Source organism: Lagenorhynchus albirostris, chromosome 10 (assembly GCF_949774975.1).
Source record: "Lagenorhynchus albirostris chromosome 10, mLagAlb1.1, whole genome shotgun sequence".
NCBI lineage: Eukaryota > Metazoa > Chordata > Mammalia > Artiodactyla > Delphinidae > Lagenorhynchus > Lagenorhynchus albirostris.
In genome coordinates this window covers 63,614,804-63,627,008 of record NC_083104.1, presented here as the reverse complement: position 1 = coordinate 63,627,008, position 12,205 = coordinate 63,614,804, and the positions used below count along the sequence as shown (strand labels likewise).

The 12,205-nt window shown below is 54.9% G+C and overlaps 3 protein-coding genes across 7 annotated transcripts; all 3 read left to right on the top strand.

Annotated features, from left to right (window-relative positions):
* Positions 1–1,071: 1,071 nt before the first annotated feature.
* SMIM40 (small integral membrane protein 40) lies at positions 1,072–3,105 on the top strand. Its single transcript, XM_060164132.1, has 2 exons — positions 1,072–1,353; positions 2,817–3,105. Exon 1 carries the CDS (start codon positions 1,072–1,074, stop codon positions 1,312–1,314), a length of 243 nt encoding a protein of 80 aa, XP_060020115.1. The 3' UTR covers positions 1,315–1,353; positions 2,817–3,105.
* Positions 3,106–3,808: 703 nt separating this feature from the next.
* Positions 3,809–8,221, top strand: DAXX (death domain associated protein). 4 transcript variants are annotated; one of them, XM_060162576.1, is made up of 8 exons: positions 3,812–3,920; positions 4,817–5,075; positions 5,230–6,061; positions 6,187–6,401; positions 6,561–6,783; positions 6,946–7,420; positions 7,580–7,790; positions 7,979–8,221. In XM_060162576.1, exons 2-8 carry the CDS (start codon positions 4,869–4,871, stop codon positions 8,036–8,038), a joined length of 2,223 nt encoding a protein of 740 aa, XP_060018559.1. In that variant the 5' UTR covers positions 3,812–3,920; positions 4,817–4,868; the 3' UTR covers positions 8,039–8,221. The 4 variants fall into 4 exon arrangements, with proteins under 4 accessions (XP_060018563.1, XP_060018559.1, XP_060018562.1 ...); XM_060162579.1 differs by having other exon boundaries at positions 3,834–3,920; positions 4,820–5,075; XM_060162578.1 differs by lacking the exon at positions 3,812–3,920 and having other exon boundaries at positions 4,228–5,075.
* A 428-nt stretch (positions 8,222–8,649) lies between these two features.
* ZBTB22 (zinc finger and BTB domain containing 22) lies at positions 8,650–12,202 on the top strand. Of its 2 annotated transcripts, none has more exons than XM_060162567.1 (2): positions 8,650–8,739; positions 9,625–12,202. In XM_060162567.1, exon 2 carries the CDS (start codon positions 9,694–9,696, stop codon positions 11,602–11,604), a length of 1,911 nt encoding a protein of 636 aa, XP_060018550.1. In that variant the 5' UTR covers positions 8,650–8,739; positions 9,625–9,693; the 3' UTR covers positions 11,605–12,202. The 2 variants fall into 2 exon arrangements, with proteins under 2 accessions (XP_060018550.1, XP_060018551.1); XM_060162568.1 differs by lacking the exon at positions 8,650–8,739 and adding an exon at positions 8,888–8,963.
* Positions 12,203–12,205: the final 3 nt, after the last annotated feature.

Here is a 12,205-nt window from a genome sequence, read left to right as displayed (position 1 = left end):
ATTTTAAAAACAACAACAACAAAAAACCTGTGACATCCTTTGTACCATTTTGGGTAAACAAGTTCTTCCCAAGAAAACAATGTCTTCTTATTAAGATCAAACTGGAGTTTAGGTAAGAGACCATAGAGGCTCCAGATATGAGGTTCACTATGGACCCTTTCCTCCGCTGTCCACACTCCACCCCCCAACCACCACCTACGGGGCGGGTGTGGGCCGGTCTCCATATGGACTTCGATTTCCCTCACGAACTTTCAGGCCAGTGCCTGGGGAACAGGGTCCAGAAAAGGCCTTCAACCCGTGCCACAATACAGCCTCTTGGACATTTCCCACCAACTCTCAGGCCACGCCCCTCACGCACAAGCTCGCTCTTCCTTATTATTGCCCCAATAGTTAAGTCCCAATCATTCTCCTTCGCACCGCTGGCCAATCATGTTCTTTCTCTTTTTATAAACCTCCGCCCTGGCTCCTGCAGTCCAATGATTGATATAATCGTCTTCAAAGTCACGAAGCAAGAGTGCGGGGTTTCAGCGCCGCAACCTCGGGGCCCCACAGACCTGGGGAAGAACTACGAGCCTGCGCGGACTGTAGCCACCGCTGCTCGCTCTCCCCCTTCCCCCCACCTAGGTTAGGCGTGTCCCACCCCCACCCCCCCAACCACCCAATGTAAAGGTGAAAAGGGCCTTAGGTGCTTGACTAGCATACTAGGTCCACTTGCTCCCTCTGTCTGTAGGGGCCCAAGACCTTGAGCCTTAAGCTTAGAGGCCCAGAATGACTTGGTCAGCTCCAGCTGGCATGTCTCTGTTGGGCCTTCAGCTTCCGAAACACAGAATTATAAAACGGTAAAGCTGGACAGACTTTAGGAATTGTTTAATCCAGACCATTCACATTGCACTGACTGTTCCAAAGGCTCAGAGGCCCTCCTCTCCTTTCTTTCTCTTGGTTGGGGGAATTAGGGTCAAGCTCCGCAGGTGCAGGACTTGCCAACACCACGTCCCTTAATCCTGGCCAGGCTGAGTAAGGGCTTCCATCCCAGCCTCCGTGCTCCAGCCAGCTGTCACATAGTGGGTTAAGATGGCTGAGGAGGAGGGTGATGTGGACGAGGAGGACGTGTTCCTGGCGTTTGCCCGGAGGCCCTCTCCTCCCAGGGGTCCCCTGCGGCAGGCCATGGACAAGGCCTTCTTTATCTTCCTGGTCCTCACCCTGACACTACTGACGCTGGAGGCTGTTTATAAGCTGCTATGGCTGTTACCATGGGCAAAGTTTGGGGACTGGCTCCTGAGAACACCTCAGATGGAGGAGGAGCTGGAACTGTGACCGCCTTTCCTATAAACGTCCTCTTTCCCTGCCACAGAGGTGAGAGGGGAGAAAGGGGGAAATGGGGGCTTTGGAGGGACACTTGGAGAGCTGAGAGCAGCTATCTTAAAATTTCTGCACCTATACTCCGGGAATTAATTTTGAAAAAGTTTATAATCCTCAGGTATTTTTAAGTAAGCACCTAAAACTTTTCATCATACATTAACATTGTTTCAAGGATGTAATTCCTGGCATACAAAAAATATTCACATTTTAAAATAAAACAATTAAATCAATCTTTTGTGTGTCCAGGGGAGTTGAAATATCAGAGTGACTTGATATTCACCACCACTCGTTTAAAAATATAATTGGGCATCCTTCCTTTTCTTCTTCCATCATTCTCTTTTCTCCTAGAACTTCTATTACCATTCTACTTCTCCACAGACAATTTTATCCTTTTATACTTGAAAGTCTTTTATTGACCAATCTATCACTCTTTTCTACATAAACATACATATTAATTGAGATGAAAAATATTTTTCTTTCTTGTGACCATAAGACTCTAGTTTTTTAGAAAAATTTCTTCTGGGTTATCATTACAATTATTATGTGAGCAGAACTGATTAAATAGCATAAAGATTGTACACATTTTCATAATTGTTAATATTAAAGGTACATTTTTTTTCTGTTTCAGCTTGCAGGATCTTAGTTCCCTGACCAGGGATCAAACCCCAGCACCCTGCTTGGCAACACAGAGTCCTAACCACTGGACTGCCAGGGAACTACCTAAAAGTACATTTTAAGTGAGATAGACGAGGTGGTGCTCATGGTGCCTTGAAGAAACAGGTTACATGTCTCTTTATGTAAGACAAAGTAAGGGAATTCCCTGGCCGTCCAGTGGTCAAAACAAAAACAAACACAAACAAACAAAACCAAAAAACAAACAACAAAAAACAAGGTAACATCCTGAGATTTCATGATTGAGAACTACAGTATCCTTTTTTTTTTTTTTTTAAGAGGGAGAAAGTCTATTGTAAAAGAGAAAAGGAAGAAGGAGAAGCTCTACTGCAGGAATTTACTGAGGAAAACAAATTTTGGGAAAATTGAGAATCTGGAAATTAAGTCCCTTATATCTCCCAAATCCGAGTACCCTTGGGCAAGTCTTCATGTCCCCCAATTTGAAGACTTAGATGACTGGAGAGAAGTGGTGTGGGATTCTTTAATGGAAGGGAGAGTTTGAGGTTCTGGGACTCTGAGGGCTTGGGGATGTAAGGGTCTGTGGTCCCAGAAAGTGGCAAGATGCTCACCATCTGTGGAATTCGCAAGGATGCAGGAGGTGGGAAACTCAGCAGTTGGAACCGTATTAACATTTCCGGTTTCCCCAGAAGCTCACCTTTGGACCCAGCTCTGCCTCCACGAGTCCCTCCAGCATCCCTAAAGCTGGGTTAGGTGGGGGGGGGGGCGGGCGGGGCGGGCGAGGCGGGCGTCAAAGTCGTTTTCTTCTCTCTTCCTTCTTTCATCAGCTCTCTCAGAGGAAGAGAACGAGAGAGACTCGAGGTATTTTACGAGCCTCATTTCGTCTCACGGCAATTGGCACAGATTCTTCTCAGAACCCCCTCCCCACATCGCCCGTCCTCAGGCCCTGGAGCCCCTGGACAAAGCACGGCCTCCTGGTCATCAGCGCCTGCGCCTCGGGAATCCCCTCCAGAAAAGGAAGGAGAACCACCCAGGTCCCACCTACTTGGTTGGTCATTAGTTCTGTGGTGGAGCTTGAAAAGCAAACCAACAACAATAGCAGTAATAATAACACATTTGTACAGCGTGTTGTGCTCATTTGTATGCATGTGTTATGACTTCAAGATTGGGAGATGTAGGCAACTGGATGTAGAAATAGCTTCTGGACAGCGACAAGGGAGCGCACAGCCCATAGAAAGGAATGACAGGCACATTCGATTAAGCCGTGGAAACTGGTACCTGGCAGGTAGGAAAGCAGCGCCAGAAGGCTTGTCAATAGCCCAGTGGATGGAAAAGGTTTTATTTCCCTCTTAAGAGATTCCCGCCCTTCCGTGCATACCTTCCGTGTGGTATCTGCACCCTTGTGCAGCCTTGGAGGGCCGATTCCTCAGCTGCCCTGTTCCGTTCCCCCCTCCCCTGCTTGGACAGGTGGCTCAGTCCTCCCGGCACGCAACTCGCCGGCAGCTGGGCCAGGATGCGGGAAGTTTCTGATTGGCGGAGTGGCAGAAGCACCGGGTGAAAAGAGCTCCACTGGCGGCGCGCCCCAATCCGGGCGTAGCCAGCGCCGTACGGCAAAATGGCGTCCTCCAAGCATTTGGGACGCCCGGATGGGACAATTCCGTCCCCTGCAGGTCAGGGGGAAGGGAGCCGCAGACTATGTGGGCGGCATTAGAAGCCCTCGCGGGGCGGGTCCACCGTCACTTCCGGCCACCGGGGGCTGGGGGGACTGGATTCCGTACGACAATATGGCCGCACCTAGGTGCCTGTAGCCGGAAACTCCGCGGCTTCCGGTCCGGAGTAGGGCCTGCGGTGGGAGGGGGAAGGAAGACGGAGGGAACCATGCGAGGTTCTGAGATCAGCGGCGAGGGTCTTCTCGAGAGACTGTTTCTGAGGTGGGCGCCGGACGGTGCGGGGAGCGAAGGCGGGGGCGGGAATGTCGAGGGACAGGTACTGGGGGGTTCCGGGCGCTGAGTCTGAGGGGCAAGCTGTGGTACCTTCCTTCCTATCCCTGAAGGGGAGTGGGGCGGCCGGGGGCTGAACTGGGGGAGGGGTACTTGGCGGGAAGCTCATCTAGGGGAAGGACCGGACTCAGGGCTGGAATCTGAGTGGAAGCAGGAGAGCCCAGTGTGGGGCTCACTATCGGTTACAGGTCCCAGAAAGAGAATGAGGAAAATTAGGGTGGGGTGAGAGGGAGGGGGACTTGAGGTGAAATATCTCCAACCTAACGCCCCGGTTTGAGGAGAGCCATCAGAGGGTGGAATACGGAGATAATTTAAGTAGGAGAAAGGGGGATGGATTGTTGGGAGGGAACCTTCTTCGCCTCAGAGAGTCTCGGAGTTGGGGTGAACCTTCAGGATGGAGTGAGGGTGTGGATTTGATGTGTGTGAGAACGAAAGGGGAAAACACCTGAGGTGGTGCCAGCGGGGGTGTGGTATCTGTTCGAGGGGATGTCAAGGAAATCTGGAGTGCAATGTGAGAGGTCGTCCAGGGGTTGAGAGGAAGAATCAACTTGCCAACTATGAGAAATAGTGGGGAAATGCAACTGAAAGACCGGATATCGACGTGAGGGGTGGAGCTGGGGGTGGGACTTAAGGTTTTCTGATGGTTTGGGGCTCCCATAGTAAAGGGCCCAAAAAACATATGGTACTAATGGTTGCTGAAGATAGGCAGTGAGGACACTGTTGGGCATGGCTGGGTGTTTTGAAACCCAAGAAGACTGAAAAATGTGTGAGATGAAGGGATGGGGCTATGCTGGAGGGGCTCTGTCTGAGGCCCCATCCCCTTCCAGCAGGAATTACAAAATCCCCAACACTTCCTCCCTCCGGGGGATTTGATCCCCCATGGCCACCGCTAACAGCATCATCGTGCTGGATGATGATGATGAAGATGAAGCAGCTGCTCTGCCAGGGCCCTCCCACCCACCCCCCAATCCGGCCTCACCCAGGGCAGAAGCCCCTGGCTCCTCTCAGCCCCATGGGGCTGGAGGAAGCAGTAGTTCGGGCGGCAAGAAATGCTACAAGTTGGAGAATGAGAAGCTGTTTGAAGAGGTGAGCTTTAGGGGAGAAGATTCTCGTACCCCAGGGAGGGGGATGGCTGACTGGCTCTCCTGTCCTTTCTTCCCCACTAACCCCACCTCACCTTCTTTCTCTCAATCCCATCCCTTGTCTCTTTCCCCCTCCCTTTTTCTCCTGAACCTTCCAGTTCCTTGAACTGTGTAAGACGCAGACGGCGGACCACCCTGAGGTGGTCCCGTTCCTCTATAACCGGCAGCAGCGGGCCCACTCTCTGTTTTTGGCCTCGGCGGAGTTCTGCAACATCCTCTCTCGGGTCCTCTCTCGGGCCCAGAGCCGGCCAGCTAAGCTCTATGTCTACATTAATGAGCTCTGCACTGTTCTCAAGGCCCACTCAGCCAAGAAGAAGCTGAACCTGGCCCCTGCTGCCACCACCTCTAGTGAGCCCTCTGGGAATAACCCTCCCGCAGACCCCTCCTTGGACCCCACAAGTGCTGAGACCACTGCCTCTGAGGCCCCAAGGACCCATGGTTCCCGGCGGCAGATCCAGCGCTTGGAGCAGCTGCTGGCACTCTACGTGGCAGAGATCCGGCGGCTGCAGGAAAAGGAGTTGGATCTTTCAGAATTGGATGACCCAGACTCCACTTACCTGCAGGAGGCGAGGTTGAAGCGTAAGCTGATCCGCCTCTTTGGGCGGCTGTGTGAGCTGAAAGACTGCTCTTCACTGACAGGCCGGGTCATAGAGCAGCGCATCCCCTACCGTGGTACCCGCTACCCAGAGGTCAACAGGCGCATTGAGCGGCTCATCAACAAGCCGGGGCCTGATACCTTCCCTGACTATGGAGACGTACTGCGGGCTGTAGAGAAGGCAGCTGCTCGGCACAGCCTTGGCCTCCCCCGACAGCAGCTCCAGCTCATGGCTCAGGATGCCTTCCGAGATGTGGGCATCAGGTTACAGGAGCGTCGCCACCTTGATCTCATCTACAACTTCGGCTGTCACCTCACAGATGACTATAGGCCAGGTAGGCATTAGTGAGATGCTCCTTGGTAACCCTCATTCGTCAGGTGTGTGGTGGAGGGGGTGTCTCTCTAGTCCCTTCTTCTAGGGTTCTGGGTGAGTACACTGACTTTATATCTTCCCACATAGGCATTGATCCCGCACTGTCAGATCCTGCCCTGGCTCGGCGCCTGCGGGAGAACCGGAGCTTGGCTATGAGCCGGCTGGATGAGGTCATCTCCAAGTATGCAATGATGCAAGACAAGAGCGAGGAGGACGAGAGACAGAAGAGAAGAGCGCGGCTCCCCCAAGCCACCCCTTCCCACTCTGCAGACCCCTCCAAAGCCTCCTTGGATTCTGGTGAGGTATGGAAGGGAATACACCCTTCAGAGAGACCTTGTCCTTCCACTGCACTGGCCAGGAGGGAGTACGTGGTGACTGATCATGGCGTGTGCAGAAGGAATGCAAGAAGCAGCCCCTCTGGGGCAAGGGATTCCATAGAGAAACTCCTTTGTCCCCTGCAGGGCCCTAGTGGGATGGCATCCCAGGAGTGCCCTACCACCTCCAAGGCTGAGACCGATGATGAAGATGAGGAAAGTGATGAGGAGGAAGAGGAGGGAGAGGAAGATGAGGAGGAAGACGAGGAGGCCACAGATTCCGAAGAAGAGGAGGATCTGGAACAGATGCAGGAAGGTCAGGGGGACGATGAAGAGGAGGAGGAGGAGGAGGAGGAGGACGAGGAAGCAGGTATGTCAAGGAAACAGTATTCTTGTCGGTTCCCTCTACTCTGCTGGGCATGAGCCCCCTGTTTGAGATCCTTCCCTTTTTCCTCTTACTCCTAGTGTCCTCTCAGCAGTTTTCTTTCCCCTAGTTCTTTTGCTACCCCTCCCCTCTTTTCTTCTTTTCCAGGGAAGGATGGAGATAAGAGCCCCATGTCCCCACTACAGATCTCCACTGAAAAGAACCTGGAACCTCGCAAAGGGATCAGCGGGTCGTTGGGGGAGCAGCAAAACAAAGGACTCACAGTGTCACCATCTTCACTGGCAGAAGAGCCCCCGGCCCCCTCCAGCGTAGTTGCTGAAAGCAGTGGAGAGCACCTCGAGGAGTTGCCCCTGGAGGAGGAGAGCCCTATGTCTCAGCTCTTTGAGCTAGAGATTGAAGCCTTGCCCCTGGATACTACTCCTTCCCCTGAGGAGAGGGACGTTTCCTCTTCCAGGAAGCAATCAGAAGACCCTCTCACCACTGTCTTGGAGAATGGAGCAGCCATGGTCACCTCCACTTCCTTCAACGGAGGCGTCTCTCCTCACACCTGGGGAGATTCCAGTCCTCCCCACAAGAAATCTCGGAAGGAGAAGCAAACAGAAGCCGGGCCATTAGGAAAGAGGTAACAGCAATAAGGAGGAGAAAGAGGGAAGCCAAGGAGGGACTGCGGGGGCTTTCTGAGAGGAATACTGTGGAACGGAGTCTGCGAGGAGAAACTGGAGCTCCCCCTCCATCCTCAGTCTCCACATACCCTTCCACCCACATATGTTTCTGTCTCTAGCTATGTGGAAAGGCAAAGGGCAGTGCATGAGAAGACACATACTCTGCCCAGCCCGCCTTCCCCCTTGGCTTCCATGGCTCCAGTTGCCGATTCCTCCACAAGGGTGGATTCTCCTAGCCACGGCCTGGTGACCAGCTCCCTCTGTAGCCCATTTCCAGCCCGGTTGTTCGACACCCCACAATCACAACCCTCCAGACCTGGTACTTTTAAGGTAAGAGGGGGAGGCTGTGTTTCCTGACTTCATTCTCTTTCATTGTTCAGTTTGGGGTATTCTGTCTGCTGCACTCATCACCTCCTCTCTCTTCCCACCCCAGTTTTTGATCTCTGATAAGTCCTTCCCTTGGCTTCTCGTCCGCTGTGTTCCAGACCTCTCTGACTCTGTCTCTCACTCCCCTGCAGATGAGTGTGGCCACACAGTGCGATCCAGAGGAGATCATCGTGCTCTCAGACTCTGATTAACTGCCTCCCCCTCCTCCCTGCCTCCAAAATGTTTTGGGATAGTATTTGGAGGACGGTGGGAACCAGACGACTGAGGAAGGGATGGACTGAGCTAATCGCCTTTTGGTGGTTTCTTTAAAAAAAAAAAAAGCTTAAGTTTTACACAGAAACATTAATAAACAATAAAGTTCTTTTCTTATTGTATTCCTGTCTTTTCCTTGTCCTGCTCTCACCAGCTGGTGATTGGCATGAGCTGTCCTCTGGCTCAGGGTTAGCCGTTCCCCCGGGATAGCCCTGGATCTGCCCTTTCCAGCTGCCTTCAGCACGCCTCTCGCGGAGTTTTTCTCGCCCTCAGGCCTTCTCCTTGCTCTCTGCCAGGCGCTGAAAAAATGTACTTCAGCCCCCTGAACGCGCTTTACTTTCTCACTTCGAGCGGTAGCAGTAAAAAGGCCAATCACGGGCCGACTCAAGGTTATTTAGCCAATCCAGGCCCGGAGGTAGGGGGCGGGGTTTCAGGGGGACTGTCAGAAGCTGGGAGACCGGGGCGATTAGATCCCGCAAACCCGCTAATGGCCACAGCTCAGGGGCGGAGCCCAGGCAGCGACGGCCTAGACCCATCGCCAATGGGAAGAGGCAGGCTTACCGAATTAAAGGGGAATGAGAACTTCGGCCGAACCGAGTCCTGCGTCCTCAGCGGCGGAAAGAGACCTGGTACCCTTAAGGTGGAAGGAAGAAGCTGTTCTTTAAAGGAGAAGTGGCCGAGTCGGCCGAGTATTGCCCAGCGGGTCGGGCGGGGTTCCCGCCTGTGCCTTTAAAGCCTGAGGGGCGGGAGGCGGAGCGGAGGCGGAGGGCGGAGGGAGTCGGCGCAAGATGGCGGCGGGAGGGGCCCAGGCTGCGGCTCTGGCCGCCGAGTGAGGGGCGGGGGGGCCCGGGGGCGCGCGGCCCGGTAAGCGGGGACGCGCGGGGTTGGGGGGCGCCTTCCGGGTGGGAGAGGAGGTCGAAGTAGCGCTTGGGGCGGAGCAGAAGGGGGCGGGGTCCGATGTGGGCGGGGGTAGATAAGGGGCGGAGCCCAAAAGCCATGGGCGGGTCTTGAGGTGGGCGGGGCCTAAATGGGCGGGGTTGGGATAACTGGGGGCAAGGTGCGTGGCCTGCGAGAGAGCCGTGGGGTGGGGGGGCACGGCCTAAAGGGAAGTGGAGAGAGGGGTGGTTTTCAACACCAGAGCCAACCTGCCCCCCTCCCAAGAAAAGGGTACAAAACCCCAGAAAGGTAAATTTTGGAAAGTCAGGTTCTCAGGCAAATGGGAATTTCTGAGGGGAGGCACCCCACTCCCCAAGAGCACCTTATTTCTGTAACGTCCAAGGAAAGATCACTGGATTTGGAGTTAGGACACCTGCATTTGTGGGTGCTGCCACTTAATGGTGTAACCTTGGATAATCTCTTAATCTTTCTGAGCCTCAGTTTCCTCATCTGTCAAATGGAGTTGAAAGGAATACCTACCTTATAGTGTCACTGTGGGGAGTTACTCAGATAATGTGTGAACATGTTTTTAAACTGTAAAGGGCTGTGTCATTATGGGTTGTTATCATTCTTCTCTCTTTCTTTCCAGAGACCCCCCCGGCCGCCCTCCTCCTTCCCTTGTTCCTGTGGCTGGGGGGGTACCCCTTCCCTCCACACCATGGAGCCATCTCCCCTGTCTCCCAGCGGGGCAGCACTCCCCCTGCCTCTATCGCTGGCCCCACCACCACTGCCCCTGCCTGCAGCGGCAGTAGTGCACGTGTCCTTCCCCGAGGTGACCAGTGCCCTCTTGGAGTCTCTCAATCAGCAGCGGCTGCAGGGCCAGCTCTGTGATGTGTCCATCCGAGTGCAGGGACGGGAGTTCAGGGCTCATCGTGCTGTCCTGGCTGCCTCTTCCCCTTACTTCCACGACCAGGTCCTACTCAAGGGCATGACCTCCATCTCGCTGCCTAGCGTCATGGACCCAGGCGCCTTCGAGACTGTCTTGGCTTCAGCTTATACTGGTCGCCTCAGCATGGCCGCTGCTGACATTGTCAACTTCCTCACAGTGGGGTCTGTGCTCCAAATGTGGCACATCGTGGATAAGTGCACTGAACTCCTCCGAGAGGGCCGGGCCTCAGCCACCACCACCACCATCACCACTGCTGCAGCCACATCGGTCACTGTCCCTGGTGCTGGGGTCACCTCAGGGAGTGGGGGCACCGTGGCCCCTGCCACTGTGGGATCCGTACGCTTCCATGCCTCCAGCCGGGCCAGTGAGAATCAGTCCCCCAGCAGCAGCAACTATTTCAGCCCTCGGGAGTCCACTGATTTCTCTTCTTCCTCCCAGGAGGCTTTTGCAGCTTCTGCAGTGGGCAGTAGGGAGCGTCAAGGAGGTGGCCCTGTATTCCCCGCCCCTGTGGTTGGCAGTGGGGGGGCTACCTCTGGGAAGCTGCTGCTGGAGGCAGATGAGCTGTGTGATGACGGTGGGGATGGGAGGGGTGCAGTGGTCCCTGGGACTGGGCTCCGCCGGCCCACCTACGCACCCCCCAGCATTGTGCCGCAGAAACACTGGGTATATGTGAAACGGGGTGGAAACTGCCCAGCACCAGCGCCCCTCGTTCCCCAAGACCCAGACCTGGAAGAGGATGAGGAGGAGGAAGACTTGGTGTTGACCTGTGAGGATGATGAAGATGAAGAGCTGGGGGGTGGCTCCGGGGTGCCACCAGGGGGAGGATCTGAGGCTACCCTTAGCATAAGTGACGTCCGGACCCTGTCTGAGCCTCCAGACAAGGGAGAGGAGCAGGTCAATTTCTGTGAGTCCTCCAATGACTTTGGCCCCTATGAAGGTGGGGGTCCTGGGGCAGGGCTTGATGATTCAGGGGGACCAACCCCTTCCTCCTATGCTCCCTCCCATCCTTCGAGGCCCCTGCTTCCACTGGACATGCAAGGCAACCAGATCCTGGTCTTCCCATCCTCTTCATCCTCCTCCTCCTCCTCACAGGCTCCAGGCCAGCCACCAGGGAACCAAGCTGAACATGGGGCAGTGACCCTGGGGAGCACATCGGCAGGGGCCCTGGGCATGCCGGGTGGCACCGGCGGGACTCCTGGAGGGACAGGCAGTGGGGATGGAAATAAGATCTTTCTGTGCCACTGCGGAAAGGCCTTCTCCCACAAGAGCATGCGAGATCGCCATGTGAACATGCACCTCAACCTGCGGCCCTTTGATTGCCCCGTGTGCAACAAAAAGTTCAAGATGAAGCATCACCTGACAGAGCACATGAAGACACACACAGGCCTCAAGCCATATGAGTGCGGCGTCTGCGCCAAGAAGTTCATGTGGCGAGACAGTTTCATGCGCCATCGGGGACATTGTGAGCGCCGGCACCGCCTAGGCGGCGGGGGCGGGGCTGGACCCGGACCCGGGGGGACCACCGGGCCAGCCTTGCAGCCCAAGAGAGAGTCCCCCGGCGGCGGGGGCAGCGGCGACGAGGCGAGTGGGGCCACGCCCCCGTCCAGTCGACGGGTCTGGTCCCCGCCCAGCGTCCACAAGGTGGAGATGGGCTTCAGTGGGGGCGGAGGAGCAAACTGAAGAGGCGAGCTACAGGGGGTAGCTTTCCGGGAAGAGGGATTAGGGATCACTAGCCAGGGGCGCTGTGGCTCGTAGGTGATCTCCCAACACACTTACTGTCTTCCTATCTCTATGGACTTGTATATATTCTGGAGAGGGAACCGCCTCGCACCATGGGCCACCCCTTTCTACTCCTCAGCCCCTCCTCCCTAAAGTATCACCGGAACTCAGCCCTTCCTTCCCTTCAGATGGGTACACTGAAGCCCCAGCTCCCGAGTAGGGTGCAAGTGGTGGTGGGGGGGGAGGGGACTTGTTGAGCATCCTGGAGTCGCTGGGTCGAGGGTCAGGTGGTTGTAGTCTGTACCTGAAGTCTGTGTTTGCGTAGTTGTGGGGACCAGGACTTTGAGCCCCACCCTTGTCCTAGAACATACCCTGTCCCCGAAAAGGATGTGCCCCTTATTTCTATCCTAATCCCTCTTCCTCCACCTTGGGGGTCCCCCACCTCCATTCTCACTGGGGAGTGGGGGAGTGGAGACAAGGAGTAAGTCGTAGGAGTACAAGGGTTTTATTTTAAATCTTATTTTTTTTAAACGGTGATTAAAATATTTATTGGTCATTTCAT